Source organism: Aquarana catesbeiana, linkage group LG01 (genome assembly GCF_042186555.1).
Source record: "Aquarana catesbeiana isolate 2022-GZ linkage group LG01, ASM4218655v1, whole genome shotgun sequence".
Taxonomy (NCBI): Eukaryota; Metazoa; Chordata; class Amphibia; order Anura; family Ranidae; genus Aquarana; species Aquarana catesbeiana.
Genome location: NC_133324.1, coordinates 4258807 through 4272470, shown reverse-complemented (window position 1 = coordinate 4272470; position 13664 = coordinate 4258807). Strand labels below are relative to the sequence as shown.

The window sequence follows — 13664 nt, the reverse complement described above, 5'->3', positions numbered from 1 at the left end:
GGGTCAGCGTTGGATTGGTGGGTGGAGGGGAAGGGTCAGTGTTGGATTGGTGGGTGGAGGGGGAGGGTCAGTGTTGGATTGGTGGGTGGAGGGGGAGGGTCAGTGTTGGATTGGTGGGTGCTCTGGGTGGAGGGGGATGGTCAGTGTTGGATTGGTGGGTGCTCTGGCTAGAGGGGGAGGGTCAGTGTTGGATTGGTGGGTGCTCTGGGTGGAGGGGGAGGGTCAGTGTGGGATTGGTGGGTGCTCCGGGTGGAGGGGGAGGGTCAGTGTTGGATTGGTGGGTGCTCTGGGTGGAGGGGGAGGGTCAGTGTTGGATTGGTGGGTGCTCTGGGTGGAGGGGGAGGGTCAGTGTTGGATTGGTGGGTGCTCTGGGTGGAGGGGGAGGGTCAGCGTTGGATTGGTGGGTGCTCTGGGTGGAGGGGGAGGGTCAGTGTTGGATTGGTGGGTGGAGGGGGAGGGTCAGTGTTGGATTGGTGGGTCCTCTGGGTGGAGGGGGAGGGTCAGTGTTGGATTGGTGGGTGGAGGGGGAGGGTCAGTGTTGGATTGGTGGGTGGAGGGGGATGGTCAGCGTTGGATTATTGGGTGCTCTGGGTGGAGGGGGAGGGTCAGTGTTGGATTGGTGGGTGGAGGGGGAGGGTCAGTGTTGGATTGGTGGGTGGAGGGGGAGGGTCAGCGTTGGATTGGTGGGTGGAGGGGGAGGGTCAGTGTTGGATTGGTGGGTGCTCTGGGTGGAGGGGGAGGGTCAGTGTTGGATTGGTGGGTGGAGGGGGAGGGTCAGCGTTGGATTGGTGGGTGGAGGGGGAGGGTCAGCGTTGGATTGGTGGGTGGAGGGGGAGGGTCAGTGTTGGATTGGTGGGTGGAGGGGGATGGTCAGTGTTGGATTGGTGAGTGCTCTGGGTGGAGGGGGAGGGTCAGTGTTGGATTGGTGGGTGCTCTGGGTGGAGGGGAAGGGTCAGTGTTGGATTGGTGGGTGCTCTGGGTGGAGGGGGAGGGTCAGTGTTGGATTGGTGAGTGCTCTGGGTGGAGGGGGAGGGTCAGTGTTGGATTGGTGGGTGCTCTGGGTGGAGGGGAAAGGTCAGTGTTGGATTGGTGGGTGCTCTGGGTGTAGGGGAAGGGTCAGCGTTGGATTGGTGGGTGCTCTGGGTGGAGGGGGAGGGTCAGTGTTGGATTGGTGGGTGCTCTGGGTGGAGGGGGAGGGTCAGTGTTGGATTGGTGGGTGCTCTGGGTGGAGTGGGAGGGTCAGCGTTGGATTGGTGGGTGGAGGGGGAGGGTCAGCGTTGGATTGGTGAGTGCTCTGGGTGGAGGGGGAAGGTCAGTGTTGGATTGGTGGGTGGAGGGGGAGGGTCAGCGTTGGATTGGTGGGTGCTCTGGGTGGAGGGGGAGGGTCAGTGTTGGATTGGTGGGTGCTCTGGGTGGAGGGGGAGGGTCAGCGTTGGATTGGTGGGTGCTCTGGGTGGAGGGGGAGGGTCAGCGTTGGATTGGTGGGTGGAGGGGAAGGGTCAGTGTTGGATTGGTGGGTGGAGGGGGAGGGTCAGTGTTGGATTGGTGGGTGCTCTGGCTAGAGGGGGAGGGTCAGTGTTGGATTGGTGGGTGCTCTGGGTGGAGGGGGAGGGTCAGTGTTGGATTGGTGGGTGCTCTGGGTGGAGGGGGAGGGTCAGTGTTGGATTGGTGGGTGCTCTGGGTGGAGGGGGAGGGTCAGTGTTGGATTGGTGGGTGCTCTGGGTGGAGGGGGAGGGTCAGCGTTGGATTGGTGGGTGCTCTGGTTGGAGAGGGAGGGTCAGCGTTGGATTGGTGGGTGCTCTGGGTGGAGGGGGAGGGTCAGCGTTGGATTGGTGGGTGGAGGGGGAGGGTCAGTGTTGGATTGGTGGGTGGAGGGGAAGGGTCAGTGTTGGATTGGTGGGTGCTCTGGGTGGAGGGGGAGGGTCAGTGTTGGATTGGTGGGTGCTCTGGGTGGAGGGGGAGGGTCAGTGTTGGATTGGTGGGTGCTCTGGGTGGAGAGGGAGGGTCAGTGTTGGATTAGTGGGTGCTCTGGGTGGAGGGGGAGGGTCAGCGTTGGATTGGTGAGTGCTCTGGGTGGAGGGGGAGGGTCAGTGTTGGATTGGTGAGTGCTCTGGGTGGAGAGGGAGGGTCAGCGTTGGATTGGTGGGTGCTCTGGGTGGAGGGGGAGGGTCAGTGTTGGATTGGTGGGTGCTCTGGGTGGAGGGGGAGGGTCAGTGTTGGATTGGTGGGTGCTCTGGGTGGAGGGGGAGGGTCAGTGTTGGATTGGTGGGTGCTCTGGGTGGAGGGGGAGGGTCAGTGTTGGATTGGTGGGTGGAGGGGGAGGGTCAGTGTTGGATTGGTGGGTGCTCTGGGTGGAGGGGAAGGGTCAGTGTTGGATTGGTGGGTGGAGGGGGAGGGTCAGTGTTGGATTGGTGGGTGCTCTAGGTGGAGGGGAAGGGTCAGTGTTGGATTGGTGGGTGCTCTGGGTGGAGGGGGAGGGTCAGTGTTGGATTGGTGGGTGCTCTGGGTGGAGGGGGAGGGTCAGTGTTGGATTGGTGGGTGCTCTGGGTGGAGAGGGAGGGTCAGTGTTGGATTGGTGGGTGCTCTGGGTGGAGGGGGAGGGTCAGCGTTGGATTGGTGGGTGGAGGGGGAGGGTCAGTGTTGGATTGGTGAGTGCTCTGGGTGGAGAGGGAGGTTCAGCGTTGGATTGGTGGGTGCTCTGGGTGGAGGGGGAGGGTCAGCGTTGGATTGGTGGGTGCTCTGGGTGGAGGGGGAGGGTCAGCGTTGGATTGGTGGGTGGAGGGGGAGGGTCAGTGTTGGATTGGTGAGTGCTCTGGGTGGAGGGGGAGGGTCAGTGTTGGATTGGTGAGTGCTCTGGGTGGAGAGGGAGGGTCAGTGTTGGATTGGTGGGTGGAGGGGGAGGGTCAGCGTTGGATTGGTGAGTGCTCTGGGTGGAGAGGGAGGGTCAGTGTTGGATTGGTGGGTGGAGGGGGAGGGTCAGCGTTGGATTGGTGAGTGCTCTGGGTGGAGAGGGAGGGTCAGTGTTGGATTGGTGGGTGGAGGGGGAAGGTCAGCGTTGGATTGGTGGGTGCTCTGGGTGGAGAGGGAGGGTCAGTGTTGGATTGGTGAGTGCTCTGGGTGGAGGGGGAGGGTCAGTGTTGGATTGGTGGGTGCTCTGGGTGGAGGGGGAGGGTCAGTGTTGGATTGGTGGGTGCTCTGGGTGGAGGGGGAGGGTCAGTGTTGGATTGGTGGGTGCTCTATCTGGTTATGGTGATTGTAGAATGTGGATGGGCGGGGGGAGGGGTTGCTGTGATTTGTTGTTCATCACATGACCCGTTTGTCCTCTCCGCAGACGCGGGAGCAATGCCCCGGGGTGAACAATAAGCCCTACGTGTGTGAGAACGGTCACTGCTGCGGGGAGACTGGCTGCTGCACCTATTACTACGAGCTGTGGTGTGAGTATCCGCCATTACTCACATTCGTGTGACATCACCACTATGACATCATCGGGGATTCCCTCTATATCCAGAATGAAGGATTTCCTTTCCGAGAACTCAATGTATATCTTAATGTAACTTTTGTCAGGAAATTGACATGAGATTCAGCTCCTCCACTGAAAGGCTCAGATCCAGGTTTGCAGTTGGCGTCAAGGTTCAGATTCAGGTTTGGAGTCTAGTGTCGGGGTTCAGGTCCAGGTTTGGAGTCTAGTGTCGGGGTTCAGGTCCAGGTTTGGAGTCTAGTGTCGGGGTTCAGGTCCAGGTTTGGAGTCTAGTGTCGGGGTTCAGGTCCAGGTTTGGAGTCTATTGTCGGGGGTTCATGTCCAGGTTTGGAGTCAATGTCGGGGTTCAGGTCCAGGTTTGGAGTCTAGTGTCGGGGTTCAGGTCCAGGTTTGGAGTCTATTGTCGGGGGTTCATGTCCAGGTTTGGAGTCAATGTCGGGATTCAGGTCCAGGTTTGAGTTTATTGTTAGGGCTCAGGTCCATGTTTGGTGTTAGTGCCAGTACTCAGTCCAGGCTTGAGTTTGGTGTTGACGTTTAGGTCCAGGTATGGAGTCAATATCAGGGTTCAGGTCCAGGTTTGGAGTTAATGTTGGGGTCCAGGTTTGAGCTTGGTGTCAGGGCTTAGGTCCAGGTTTGATGTCGGGGCTCAGGTCTAGGTTTGTAGTCGGGATCAGGGCTCAGATCCTGGTTTGAGTTTGGTGTCGGGGCTCAGATCCTGGTTTGAGTTTGGTGTCGGGGCTCAGATCCTGGTTGGGGTTCAGTTCCGGGTTTGGAGTCTAGTGTCAGGGTTCAGGTTTGGACTCTAGTGTCGGGGATTTGGGTCCAGGTTTGGACTCTAGTGTCGGGGTTCAGGTCCAGGTTTGGAGTGTTAATGTCGGGGTTCTGGTCCAGGTTTGGAGTCTAGTGTCGGGGTCCAGGTTTGGATTCTAGTGTAGGGGTTCAGGTCCAGGTTTGGAGTCTAGTTTCGGGGTTAAGGTCCAGGTTTGGAGTCTAGTGTTGGGGTTCAGGTCCAGGTTTGAAGTCTAGTGGCCGGGTTCAGGTCCAGGTTTGGAGTCTAGTGTCGGGGTTAAGGTCCAGGTTTGGAGTCTAGTGTTGGGGTTAAGGTCCAGGTTTGGAGTCTAGTGTCCGGGTTCAGGTCCAGGTTTGGAGTCTAGTGTCCGGGTTCAGGTCCAGGTTTGAGGTTGGTGTCAGGTCTTGGATCCAAACATGCATTCAATAATCTTTTATTGGACAGATTAGAGAATGTTATCTTTTCTTAATCGTACATCACAGGACACTTCATATTCATGACTACTTGGGTTATGCTGCCACCTTAAGTTGAATGGATGCTGTCCAAAAAAAAGGCAGGACTCCCCACCGAGGCATATCTTAATCCTAAGCATCCTAAGGAGAAGGTGGATGTTGTCCACTCTGTTTGACTTTATTTTCCATGTCCATGTTTGTACTACTTGAGGGTCCTCACAAGGGTCAGCTATCCAAACTATGGTATCAAGGGGAAGGTTCCTCCTTTCCCAGTCATGTCCCATTCCCACAGGAGTGTCCTTGCGTCTTGGGCTTTTCACCGTCAAGTTTCTGTTATTTGTAAAGCTGCTACCTGGTCTTCTCTTCACACCTTTACTGAGTTCTACCACGTACTGTAGATGTTTGTGCCTCTGCTGATGCTAGTTTTGGGTGGAAGGTCTTAGAGGTGGGCTTCTCCCTGTTCTGGGGTTTGGGCCTGTTGGCCTTGTTGCTGTGTTGCCCCCACCCCTCATGATCAGTGCAGGGGACATCCTAAGTAGTCATGGACGTGAACTTTTCTTGGAGAACATCACAGGTCACACGGGAGGGATCCATCCCCTCTGTCGTGTGTTCGGATACATCCCAATCTCTGAATAATGAACATTTTGTCCATATTTCGATCTGTAATGAAACCAATCGCACGTGTCTATTCCTCATGGCTTGCTACGATACTGAGGGATGTATCCGAACACACGACAGGGGGATGGATCCCTCCCGAGTGACCTGTGATGTTCTCCAAGAAAAGTTCACGTCCATGACTACTTAGGATGTCCCAAAGCACTGATCATGAGGGGTGGGGGCAACACAGCAACAAGGCCAACAGACCCAAACCCCAGAACAGGGGGGAAGCCCACCTCTAAGACCTTCCACCCAAAACTAGCATCAGCAGAGGCACAAACATCTACAGTACCTGGTAGAACTCAGTAAAGTTGTGACGAGAAGACCGGGTAGCAGCTTTACAAATTACAAGTATCTGTCCCGTTAGCCCGGACCAGATTGGGTTCTTCTCTGACCTGAAACTCCCAGGTGTTGTGGAGGGTAAACTCGTCACCACCTCTCTCAGATTTGTGCTGACATCACGTCCATACAGGATACAGCTGTGTGATGTCACAGGGAGATGATCACATGACTGCAGGTATCTAGTGAAGTGTCTCTATGGTGTTCTATGAAGTTTAGAGAGACGATCAATTCTAGAATTACTCATTGTGAGGATATAAATTATAAGAACCATTTTATGGATTGTGGCCCCCTCTCCTCCCCGCAGGGTTTTGGCTCCTCTGGACGGTTCTCATTCTCCTCAGTTGTTGCTGTGCCTATCGCCATCGCCGCGCCAAACTGCGCCTGCAGCACCAACAAAGACAGCGAGAGATAAACCTTATCGCCTACCATCGTGCCTGCCATTACCCGCCGTCCATGCTTGATCTGAGTAAGTATCCAAATCATAGCACACTGCTGACCCGTGGTGCGGGGGGGATCAGGAAAGAATGGGGTGGAGAGGTCTAGATGGAGGGGGTCAGGAAAGAGGGAGGTACACAGTGCTTTTTAGTCCATCAGGTTATATACCACAGTGCTGTACAGAGAACACTGAGCCAGTCACATCCGTCTCTGCACCAGAGGAGCTTACAATCTAATGACCCATGGAATGGTGCAAGGCTGGAGAAAGTACCTGCTGGCATTGGATCAGGCTAAAGCTTTTGATCAGGTTAATCATGAGTACCTATGGCTGCTTCTTGGCCTGAAGGGGGGGGGGGGCTTTATCGATTTGGCTGAAGACCTTGTACAGAGGTTCTGAAAGCTTCATGCTTGTAAATGGTTGGAACGGACGGCCCTTTGAGGTCGGCTCAGGTGTGCGTCAGGGGTGTCCTTTGAGTCCTCTGCTAGATGTGTTCACAATCAATCCCTTCATCTGGAGCAGTCTTTCTCAACCTTTTCAAAACAGAGAAACCCTTGAAATAGTTCTCCGGTCTCGGGGGAACCCCTGCTAAAAATTAGAAATCTACAACTCATCATACATTAGTGTGATGGTCAGTGGGAAGAATGGTCCTTACACATGTGGTCATTGGGAAGAATTGCCTCCTTACAAATAGTTAAAAAGATCATTGGTGTCAGTGGGAACTTACCTGAGAGGTAGAAATTGCCCAATGCTGCAGGAACCCCTAGCAACCTCTGGAGGAACCCTGGTTGACAATCACTGATCTGGAGGTTAGAGAGCGGAACGTTGTGTGGGGTGCCTTTGGGCATTCCTGGTGAGCCTCCTCTGAGGGTCGTGGCCTATGCTGGTGACAAGTCTGTTTTCATCTCTGAGGTGGTCTCCGTGATGAAGCAGCATGCTGAGGCATCTGGCTTAAAGATCAATCAAGATAAGAGTGAGGCTTTCTGGATGGGAGAGGAGGGCGAAGGCTTTCAGCTGCTGGACATCTTCCCAGACCCCCGGCAGGAAATTAAGGTTTTAGGCATTGATTACGACCTTGCAAATTGGGCAAGCAGGCTACAAGATGCCGAAACCAAGGTTGCCAGCTGGAAGGATTGGAAAGTCTCTTACGGGGAAAGGATTGACCTGATTAAAACGTACCTGATCCCGGTATTTCTGTATGTTGGTTTTTTTCTGTGTTTTGCCAGTGTCTATGTGTGCATGGACAGCTGTTATGGGGGAACAGACTGAACCTCATTAAGAGGTCTGTAACCCACGTTCCCTTGTGGAAGGTATGGCAAACCCCGTGGTATTCTTTTCTCTGATGCTTCTGAAACATAATTTTGGTAATTTGCTGGCAGAGGAACCTCCTGGGTGGGTTGGTATTTTTCAATCCTTGTTTAGGCCTTTTCCGCAGAGCTGGGAGAATGGTGGGCCAGTGAAAAGCCTGAGGGTCCATCGTGGTAGGCTCCTGGCTTGCGTTGCTTTGTGCCTGAAAATGCTTTGACTGTGGCGAGTGACATTGGAGGAAATAAGTCTCTTCCTAGGAAGGCCCTGGAAAGGAGGGTTGTTGAATCTGCCATTAGTGAGCCACTGGCCTTGAGGGATTGCCCAGGCCCTGTTATGAGGGAGGGTCAGCGATTCATTAATCTGGAGAGAATCCCTTTAAAGTTTTGGGATTTTGGTGCTCATTCCATGGAAGACTCTATGTGAAGGACAACTGTGGAGGACCGTGGTTGTCCAAGAATGGAGTGTGGTGGGGTGGAGGAAACGATTGACCATTTCTTGCTGTGGTGTCCATTCAATATAGAAGTCTTTAAGCGGGTGGGTGTACAGGCTTTTCAGACTCACTGGGATTTTAATAGTTTAGTATTTCATGACTTCACATGGAATGCTCAGAAAAAAAATCCTCCCTGTCGAGGGTGGTACATGGAGTGGACATTCGGGGATTTTCAGACTCACTGGGATTTCGATGTTGAGACACCTTTTTTTTTTTTTTTTTTTTAGTTAGCTTGATAGTTCGTTACTTCACATGGAATGCACAGTGTCAGGTTTCCACTTGGAAAAAAGTCCTTCCTGTTGAAGTGGTGGTGCACAACATTCTGGGAGAGGTTGGGAAGATTTGGGGTCTTAAGAAGGAAAGGTGGCAGCAGGAGGCCTGGACAAAGGTGTGGAGCAGTGGTCTCCAAACTACGGCCCAAGGGCTGGATGTGGCCCTTTGTTTGCCTTTATTTGGCCCTTGGGGCACTTTTCCTCCAACTGACACCAACAATGGGGCACTATTCCTTCTACTTATACAAGTCACTATTACTCATAATGGCGCTAATAATGGGCATCTCCTCCTCCCACTGATACTTATGATGGGGCACCATTTCTCCCACTGATACTAATGATGGGGCACCATTTCTCCCACTGATACCAATGATGGGGGCACCATTCCTCCCACTGATACCAATGATGGGGGCACCATTCCTCCCACTGATACCAATGATGGGGGCACCATTCCTCCCACTGACACCAATGATGGGACACTATTCCTCCCACTGATACCAATGATGGGGGCATCATTCCTCCCACTGATATCAATGATGGGGCACCATTCCTCCCACTGACACCAATGATGGGACACTATTCCTCCCACTGACACCAATGATGGGACACTATTCCACCCACTGACACCAATGATGGGGCACTATTCCTCCCACTGATACCAATGATGGGGCACTATTCCTCCCACTGACACCAATGATGGGGCACTATTCCTCCCACTGATACCAATGATGGGGCACTATTCCTCCCACTGATACCAATGATGGGACAATATTCCACCCACTGACACCAATGATGGGACACCATTCCTCCCACTGACACCAATGATGGGACACTATTCCACCCACTGACACCAATGATGGGGCACTATTCCTCCCACTGACACCAATGATGGGACACTATTCCTCCCACTGACACCAATGATGGGACACTATTCCTCCCACTGACACCAATGATGGGACACTATTCCACCCACTGACACCAATGATGGGGCACTATTCCTCCCACTGACACCAATGATGGGACACTATTCCTCCCACTGACACCAATGATGGGACACTATTCCTCCCACTGATACCAATGATGGGGCACTATTCCTCCCACTGACACCAATGATGGGGCACTATTCCTCCCACTGATACCAATGATGGGGCACCATTCCTCCCACTGACACCAATGATGGGGCACTATTCCTCCCACTGATACCAATGATGGGACACTATTCCTCCCACTGATACCAATGATGGGGCACTATTCCTCCCACTGATACCAATGATGGGGCACTATTCCTCCCACTTGGAAGGATTGGAGACCCCCGTTGTGGAGGGTATCTTCTGGGTGTGGGGATTTTCTCTCTGTCCTTTCCCCTCCCCCTAGATGTTTAGAAGATCAGATGTTGGGACGGGTTCAATGTTTAACCGTTTCTTCGCCTGCGGTTGTGTTTAGGTGGAAGTCGGGTTTTGTGATGATTTACGTATATTGGTGATAAAAACGTGTTTCTTTTGTGTGTATATAGAAATTTACACCCCAATGCCCCCTTCTAAGGTGCCTTTCCCTCCTAGTAACCAATCAGTGTCCCCCTTACATGTTTCATTCTGCCTTTAAAAGGAGGGAAGGGAGAAGCTGGTTGGCTGCCAGGAAGGGGGAGGGGACTTGTGTGGGGTTCAATAAAATGTGACTCTCTGCATTTTCCTCTCCCTCAGGGGCGCTGTCATCATTCAAACTTCCGGCCTACGAGGAAGTGGCGTGCCGGCCCACCACCCCTCCTCCTCCATACAGCTCCATCCTCACCCAGCTGGGTCTGCCCTCCTCATCGCCTCCTCCACCCCCACCCTCCGACCCACCCTCCCTCACCCCCAGCTCCGAGCACACCAGCAGCTGCTCCTGCACCTCTGGCTGCATGCTGTCCGGCAGCAGCTCCTTCACCGTCCAAGTGACTGACGAGACGGGGACCAGCCTGGGCAGCTCGGCCAGCGAAGGCGGGAGCTGGGAGGCCAGTCCCGATGAAGAGGACATGGAGGAGGAGGAGGGGGCTTGTGGCAGGGAGCGTGGCCTTCACAAGCAGACGGCCTTCTCCTCCTATGTTGATTTCTTTGACGGTCACCACTGCTGGGATATCGAAGAGGTGGATGAGGAGGATGAGGAAGAACATTACAGACAGAGGAGGCTGACCGGGGACTCAGGAATAGAAGTGTGCCTCTGCCAGGTGACCAGGGAGGAGGCGGATGGAGAAGATACAAGGCAAATCCATGATAATCCGAACTGTGCCCAGAGGAGCCAATCGCAAGAGCAGACTGCAGAGAAGGCAGATGCAGAGTCAGATTCCCGGGTCCAGGCGGTGTGACTATAGGAGGGAGATGGTTATGGAGCCTGGGGGTCTGTGTGAAGAGAGAGGGCAACTGGGCCCATCTTCCTATCAATCCATCTTGGGAGAGAGGGCAACCTGGGCTCTCAACCCCACTAGTCCATCTCAGGAGAGGGGGCAGCTAGCTGGACCACCTGGGCCCATAGCTCCATATCAGAAGGACCATTGGGCAATTAGGACCTTCAACCCTAACAGTCCATCTCAGGAGAGGGGGGCAGCTGGACCACCTGGGCCCCGCCTTCATATCAGGAGAGGGACCATTGGGCAATTTGGGCCTTCAACCCCAACAGTCCATCTCAGGAGAGGGGGCAGCTGGAAACTCCATCAGTTTATTGCAGGAGAGGGGCCAATGGGCAACAAAAACCCCCACTCCTATAAGACCATCTCAATAGTTGGAGCAACATGTGTTCACAATTCAGTCCACCTTTAGAAGAGAGGGCAAATGGGCCTATCTTACTATTCATCTCAGGGGTGAGGGTAACTTGACAACCTGGGCCCTCAACCCCGCCAGTCCTCAGCAGAGGGGGCGGCTGGGCCCCTAACTCCATAGCAGGAGAGGGAACATTGGGCAATTTGGGCCTTCAACCCCCAATAGTCTATCTCAGGAGAGGGGGCCGCTGGATAGTCTGCACCACTGACTCCATTAGTTTATTGCAGGAGAGGGTCCAATGGGCAACATAAGCCCCCCAATCCTAGAAGTCCATCTCAGTAGTGGAAGCCATAGGGCAACATGAGTTTTCAATTCTATCAGTCCACCTTAGAAGAAAGGGCAACTGGGCCTATCTCCCTATTAATCCATCTCAGGGGAGACATTCACTCAACAAACTGGGCTCACAGCCCCACTAGTCCATCTCAGTAGAGGGGGCAGCTGGACCACCTGGGCCCCTGATTCCAATGTCAGGAGAGGGACTAATGGACTATCTGAGCCCTCAATGCCATCAGTCCATCTCAAGAGAGGAGAGAGAACACTTAGACCTCTGACTTCATGGTCCCTCAAACACTACAAGTCCAGTTAAGGAATGGGGGTCATTGGGCAACATGGGCTCCCAACCCTACCACTCTCTTCCAGGAGAGGGGGGAAGCTGGACCACTTGGCCCCTAAATCCATGTCTGGGGAGAGACCTTTGGGCAATATGGGCCCTCAACCCCAATAGGCCATCTAAGCAGAGGGGCAGTTGGACCACCTCCCTTCCAAATCCTGAACATGTGGTTGGGAGCATCTAGCAAAAAATGGTAATCTCGCTCAAAAATCAGTTCAGAAGATCTTTTTTTTGAACAAATTTGTTTACAGCTCAGAATTTCGGGTGACAGGCCTTCCCCTTTTTCAGGGCTTGAAGAAAAAAACAAAAAGTACGTAGAGAACATGACCACAGTGGGGTGAAGTGGCTGATTCTGACTTAGAGTGGTCAGGACATTTTCAGCCCCCATTTTGGCTTAACTCAGGCTCTATCACAAATGTTGTGATTTTTTTTCCATAGACTGTTTTTTTAGGCCCCGAAGAAGGGTGAGGCCGGTCTCCTGAAATGCGTTGGCTGTAAACAATAATTGTTTTCAAGAAAGATCTTAAAATGGATTTCTGCGTGAGATCACTGTTTGTGCTAGATGTTCGAAACCCCATATTCAGGACCTGTCTTAAGGAAGAGAAGAACAATTCATACAAAGGCAGTCTATAGACCTGTGAGTTGCCCCAGATACTCTTTGGAACTAGGAAGCTGATTGTATAGGGGGGGGGGGAGACCTGTGAGTTGCCCCAACTACCCTCCAGTGTTAGGAGACTGATTGTATGAGGTAGAGGGAGGTCTGTGAATTAGCCCAGCTACTACCCTGTGTTAGGGGGTTGATTGTATGTGATACAGGTGGGCCTTTAAATTGCCCCAGCTACCCTCTGGAATTAGGAAACTGATTGTTTGAGATAGGGAAGGACCTCTGAATTGCCCCAGCTACCCTCTGGAATTAGGAAACTGATTGTTTGAGATAGGGAAGGACCTCTGAATTGCCCCAGCTACCCTCTGGAATTAGGAAACTGATTGTTTGAGATAGGGAAGGACCTCTGAATTGCCCCAGCTACCCTCTGGAATTAGGAAACTGATTGTTTGAGATAGGGAAAGACCTCTGAATTGCCCCAGCTACCCTCTGGAATTAATGAAAACTGATTGAGATAAGGAAGGACCTCTGAATTGCCCCAGCTACCCTCTGGAATTATGAAAACTGATTGTTTGAGATAGGGAAGGACCTCTGAATTGCCCCAGCTACCCTCTGGAATTAGGAAACTGATTGAGATAGGGAAGGACCTCTGAATTGCCCCAGCTACTTCTGAATGAAGGAATCTGATTGAATGGAGGGAGGCCCGTGAATTGCCTGATCTCTAGCAATGGGGGGGGGGGGGGGCCCGTTATTTGCCCCAGCTACTCCTGGAAATAGGAACCTAATTTTATGAAATGGGAGGGAGGCCTGTGACTTGCCTGATTCCCATTGTTGGGAGTAGGTGGGAGAGTATATTAAAAGTGCCCAAGAGGGAAAATAAACTTTTGAGGTTGGATGGTCTCAGTTGGCTGGCTAGCCACCAACCAACCCCCCCCCCCCCCCCCCCCCCCCCCCGATTCCTCTCCTTCTATTGTGATGACACCAGCAGCCAGGTAGTCATGTGACTGTATATTGACCCCCCCCCTCCCGAAACATGGTCACAAGAACTGAAATTCCAGAATGTATTACCACAAGTCACCGACTCTGCCATGTATATGAACTGTCTCTCTGCGAAAGTGGAATGTGGTGGTCGTAGGATGGAACCAGTTCACTTTACCAGCTGGGAGAATATATTCCACGGAGCGTGTGATGACACCAAATAAAAGCCTGTTTACAATGAAGTGTCCCGAGTCTCCTTCCTCCATGTCTGCTGTTATCTCCTCACACCATATGGGGGGCACAACACACACCATGGGGGGGGGGGGGGGGCAGATATCTGGGTGATCCTCAGGGGCGTGTTCTGGTTCTAGTTGATAGAGCAGAGATTCCTCTGAGGATGGGGTCGCCCCACCCTAAATACAGGAATATTTTATACAAATTCTTGGATCCAGGCCCTC

General features: G+C 53.1%; 1 protein-coding gene across 2 annotated transcripts in view; it reads left to right on the top strand.

Annotated features, from left to right (window-relative positions):
* The window catches only part of WBP1 (WW domain binding protein 1), a 31141-nt gene extending 17693 nt beyond the window's left edge, over positions 1-13448 (top strand). For both annotated transcript variants that reach the window (XM_073617627.1, XM_073617620.1), the window contains exons 2-4: positions 3332-3434; positions 6024-6185; positions 9923-13448. In XM_073617627.1, the coding sequence (XP_073473728.1) occupies positions 3332-3434; positions 6024-6185; positions 9923-10563 (906 nt within the window). In that variant the 3' untranslated portion in view covers positions 10564-13448. The remainder of the gene's footprint in view (positions 1-3331; positions 3435-6023; positions 6186-9922) is intronic.
* Positions 13449-13664: the final 216 nt, after the last annotated feature.